The following is a 3,015-nucleotide window of genomic DNA, read 5'->3' as shown; positions in this document are numbered from 1 at the left end:
TATATACAATAACACTGAAATCACAATTTTAAAGAAAACTCGAGTACAATTATATAAAATTATATATATTTTTATATAATTTGATATAATTATATATAAAACATTTTTTCCTGGGTAATAATTATCCATATCTTTAATTATACAAAAATATAATAATGATTACCCATATCCTTAATTATATGAAACAAAAAATGAGTAAAAATCAAATCGGAGTTATATTTTTTACTTAATTTAATTTTTAAAATCGTAATATTTAAGATTCTTCAGTAATAATTTTTTTTACGCAGTATTCCGTATTTCTACGTTCATATTAGATACTTCTATTAAAAAGTGGTTCATACATTATCGATATCTCCATTTTCCTTTTATCTCAAGATTTAGATCGATTAAAATGATTACCCCCATTATTAATTACAAAGAAGTTTGAAACAAAAAAATGAATAAAATGAGTTAGAGATTATCGTATATAATTTTTGTTAATTTAACACAAAATTATGGTGTTAAACAATTGTTCAATAATATTTTCTTACGTGATATTCCGTATTTTCGCGTCCGTACACGCAATGTCTGCTCCATTTTCTTTTTACCGTCGACTCGAGAAGTCGACATCTCGAATCGAACGTTACGATATCGATAAAAGAGGAGAGGCTTTGCTATCGAAGGTCACACATCGTTAAGGTTAGGTTAGATTTTTGTCAGATTACTTCATCGCGCTTATGTACATAACTTACTTCACAATTACGCGTTAAAATCACTGGGAAGTTTCGCACCGAGGCGTTTCTCATGATCAGTAACTCTGATCGCAAATGAAAAGTCCTCTCGACGGAGTGCTGCTGTAAAGAAAACATGGCGACAGCGAAGACGGTACTGCCCGAGGAGAGTGAGCTAACCGTTCAGGAGCTAAACGTCAGCTGGCCGGTACTGCAAACCGCGTCCGTTTATATCGGCAAGGGCTGTGAATGGTATAACAATGTGAGTTGCAATCATTCATTCAGTAGCTGGATAATCACGCTGATACCCTATTCTATTCCTCATGCATCGAGCCGTTCCCCTTCAAGGAATTACATAATCCCTGTAATGATGTATGACATGTATACACGTCTTTGTAATAATAATATATCTTTAATGTTGTAAATAATAACATATCTTTAATTAAATAATAATTCATTTGAGACATAATTTATTTGAGACATAAATTAAAACAGTTTATAAAATAAGTTAGGGTTGATTGTTCACTTTTGAAAAAAAACTATGTGATAATTTATCTAATGAACAAAAGAAAAAACAAAAGAGAGAAAAAAGAGAACAAGAAAGAGTAAGCTACAATTTATTAAAAGACAACAATATGGAAATCCAATCTTAGTCTTTTAATTAAATCACAGACTGTTTTATAATCATATTAATTGGTTTCAGTAACATCCTTATAATTATTAACTATTGACTATTATAATTATAAACTGTCCCATAAATGATGTAAGAAGCTTCTTACATTATGATATAAACGCTAGTTAAATCGGATTTTATAACATCAGTTGTAAAAGATTTAATTAAGATTTAATTAATGTTTACATTTTACAGTAGTTAATACTACTAAATGTTAATTATAACCATGGATATTATTAAATCCGTTTAATAGCAATGTATAAATGTAGTTAATATTATATTTAGATTGTTTTCTCGCATAGCGTGAATAAAACGAATATGATGTACAAATACAAAGAATTTATTTCATGAAGATTTGTAAATATAAAAATTATATATTTTAATATAGTACTTTTGAAGATATACATACTAAACATGAGTCGTCTTCTAATTGCAAGAAATTTATTTCTAACACAAATAAGCAAGATAGAATTTATTTCTTCTTCAGGAATTTTTGTTATGCAGACAAGAAGAGCGCGACCCACGTCGCTGTCTCAATGAAGGAAAAGCTGTGACATCTTGTGCATTGGATATTCTTAAAAAGATGAAAAAACACTGCTTAGAGGATTTTAATGCTTACATGTATTGCCTTGAGAGATCATCGGGGACATTGGACTTTACTCCGTATGTCATTTTATATTTTATTGTTAATTCTTCTGATACTGATCATGACAATGGAATAGTAAATGTAAATAATAATATGAATATAATATTATTTAGATGCCGAAAAACGCAAGTTGCCTTAGATAATTGTGTTCGTCAGAATTTGAATATAGAACGTCCACCTTATGGATATTTTTGCGAGGCTAAAGTGCATAATACATCGAGGCCACGGCCAGAAGAAAAGCCTATAACATTTCCAGATCCATCTCCTGGACTGCCATCTGATGTACCACTTGAGAAATCGAAATACTCCAATCGCATGTGGTATAAATCCTAAATCTCTCTCAATAGATATCATTATAGTACTTTAGTCGTGCTGTAAAAATTATATTTTCAAGACTCGGGATACATCAGATATCTAGATTATTATAGGGAAATGAGTGTAATTATATGTTCTGTGAATATAAACATATTAATAGCAACTTAGTGACAATTTGCTTGATCATTGTTGTTACAGCTTGTATAAATATAAAAATATGAAGCATATAAAATATATTTTTTGTTTGTCCATCTTAATCGTACATAATGTTTAATGTCATAAAACTCATATGTATATTATCTATATATTAAAACATAAATATTGAAATTGAAGCTCTGGAAAATATTTTAGTATCGTAAAACTAAGTTAAAAATTAGTTTAGCTTAAGAGATCGTAGAATAAAGTTAAGGGATATTGCTTGTGGATAATAAAATGAGATAAATAATATAGATGCACAGTTTGATTGGGTTCTTCGAAAAAATTATATACTTCATTTGTCATACGTCACATGACTTCATAACAAAATTTTTAAAAGCCGTACGAACAAAAATATATCAACACATTAACACGTTTTCGGATATCGGAAGATACGTGATAATAATTAATTAAGAGTATTGCTTTATCGATATTACTACGGCATTTTATGTACATGAGATACAATCAGTTTTAGC

At 29.1% G+C, this 3,015-nt stretch overlaps 1 protein-coding gene across 1 annotated transcript; it reads left to right on the top strand.

Moving 5' to 3' along the window:
• Positions 1 to 650: 650 nt before the first annotated feature.
• On the top strand, positions 651 to 2,584 carry LOC108685222 (NADH dehydrogenase [ubiquinone] 1 alpha subcomplex subunit 8). Its single transcript, XM_018189908.1, has 3 exons — positions 651 to 972; positions 1,871 to 2,046; positions 2,143 to 2,584. The coding sequence occupies exons 1-3, from the start codon at positions 847 to 849 to the stop codon at positions 2,360 to 2,362; spliced, it is 522 nt and encodes a 173-aa protein (XP_018045397.1). The 5' UTR covers positions 651 to 846; the 3' UTR covers positions 2,363 to 2,584.
• The last annotated feature ends 431 nt before the right edge of the window (positions 2,585 to 3,015 follow it).

This window comes from Atta colombica, unplaced genomic scaffold (assembly GCF_001594045.1).
Source record: "Atta colombica isolate Treedump-2 unplaced genomic scaffold, Acol1.0 scaffold149, whole genome shotgun sequence".
NCBI lineage: Eukaryota > Metazoa > Arthropoda > Insecta > Hymenoptera > Formicidae > Atta > Atta colombica.
Note: the sequence above shows the minus strand (reverse complement) of the source record. Positions and strands in the feature narration are given on the sequence as shown.